This window comes from Cebus imitator, unplaced genomic scaffold (genome assembly GCF_001604975.1).
Source record: "Cebus imitator isolate Cc_AM_T3 unplaced genomic scaffold, Cebus_imitator-1.0 Scaffold461, whole genome shotgun sequence".
Taxonomy (NCBI): domain Eukaryota; kingdom Metazoa; phylum Chordata; class Mammalia; order Primates; family Cebidae; genus Cebus; species Cebus imitator.
Window position 1 is genome coordinate 1,185,754 of NW_016107776.1, and position 1,806 is coordinate 1,187,559.

The window sequence follows — 1,806 nt, forward strand, 5'->3', positions numbered from 1 at the left end:
TGGTTTTTGCCATGTTGGCCAGGCTGATCTCAAACTCCTGACCTCAGGTGATCTACCCACCTCAGCCTCCCAAAGTGCTGGGTTTGCAGAATAATTTTTAACTAGACATTTCTTAATTGAACCACCGTCTTGTTCTTTTTTATCTTTTGTTAGATAACTATAAAAATAATTGTTTTGGCCGGATGCGGTGGCTTACGCCTGTAATCCAGAACTTCGGGAGGCCGAAACCGGCGGATCACCTGAGGTGGGGAGTTCTACTAAAAATATAAAATTAGCGGGGCCTAGTGGAGCATGCCTATAATCCCAGCTACTCGGGAGGCTGAGTCAGGAGAATTGTTTGAACCTGGTAGGCGAAGGTTGCAGTGAGCCGAGATCGCGCCATTGCACTCCAGCCTGGGCAACAAGAGCAAAACTCGTCTCAAAAAAATAAATAAATAAAAATAGCCGGGCGCGGTGGCTCAAGCCTGTAATCCCAGCACTTTGGGAGGCCGAGGCGGGTGGATCACGAGGTCAACAGATCGAGACCATCCTGGTCAACATGGTGAAACCCCGTCTCTATTAAAAATACAAAAAATTAGCTGGGCATGGTGGTGCGTGCCTGTAATCCCAGCTACTCAGGAGGCTGAGGCAGGAGAATTGCCTGACCCCGGAGGTGGAGGTTGCGGTGAGCCGAGATCACGCCATTGCACTCCAGCCTGGGTAACATGAGTGAAACTCCGTCTCAAAATAAATAAATAAATAAATAAATAAATAAAAATAAAAATAAAATTGTTTTAAGGTCCTTTTCTTGCATAAAGCTTAAAAATTCCATATAAGCAATTTTTCTGGAGTGTATTTTTGTTGAATAATCTCGAAGCATTCGTAGTGTTTATTTGTGGGAAACTGGAATTCTAAAAAGCCTTTGGGCCCTGCAGGACTAGAATTTCTGGCATGAAGGACATGCTCCATAGCCCGTACCTCAATCCCAACGCCACAGCGCCCCCTCGTGTTCACAGCATTGACAAGCATGAGTAGCGGGGGAGGCAGGACAAATACTACAACTCCCATAAGGTCTAGCATTTTTAGTGACGTCTGTACGGACCCGGGCTGGCCTTCTAGATCCACAGCTTTCCCATTGGCCAACAATTGAAGACGCCTGCGCAGATGGTGCAGTTCCGCCCCCTTCACCCTGTGACGCGCAGACGGCGCCCGAGTGTTTTCCTGAGTTGGTGATGGAGACACCCGGCGCATCAGCTTCGTCCTTGTTGCTCCCCGCCGCGTCCAGACCCCCGAGGAAGCGCGAGGCTGGAGAGGCTGGGGCTGTGACGAGCAAGCAGAGGGTACTGGACGAGGAAGAGTATATCGAGGTATGACCTCGGTGCGGACGCAGGCGACTTCTGGGCCCCTCCCCTGCTTCCCGCTCCCCTTGGGTTCCCTCTCTCGGATCTTGACACTCAGTCTCCTCATGGAAGTGGAGCAGCCGGAGTCCCTGTCCTTGGGGAGTGGACGGTCCCACGAGCCAAGTAAACAGAGAAGAGGAAGACGTCTTTGGTGGAGGAGGCTTGTAGCAGTGTTGTCAGGAAAAAGAGGGAGCGGCCCTCTGTATGAGATGGGGGTCAGGAAAATAAGGTTTGCTGTTAAAAAGTGAGAGTAGGCCGGGCGCGGTGGCTCACGCCTGTAATCCCAGCACTGTGGGAGGCCGAGGCGGGCGGATCACGAGGTCAAGAGATCGAGACCATCCTGGTCAACATGGTGAAACCCCGTCTCTACTAAAAATACAAAAAATTAGCTGGGCATGGTGGTGCGTGCCTGTAATCCCAGCGACTC

The 1,806-nt window shown here is 51.1% G+C and overlaps 1 protein-coding gene across 1 annotated transcript in view; it reads left to right on the forward strand.

Moving 5' to 3' along the window:
* The first annotated feature begins 1,126 nt into the window (after positions 1-1,126).
* ESS2 (ess-2 splicing factor homolog) overlaps positions 1,127-1,806 on the forward strand; it is a 10,770-nt gene continuing 10,090 nt past the window's right edge. Inside the window, exon 1 of the mRNA XM_017512102.2 lies at positions 1,127-1,346. Within this exon, the coding sequence (XP_017367591.1) occupies positions 1,212-1,346 (135 nt within the window). The 5' untranslated portion in view covers positions 1,127-1,211. The remainder of the gene's footprint in view (positions 1,347-1,806) is intronic.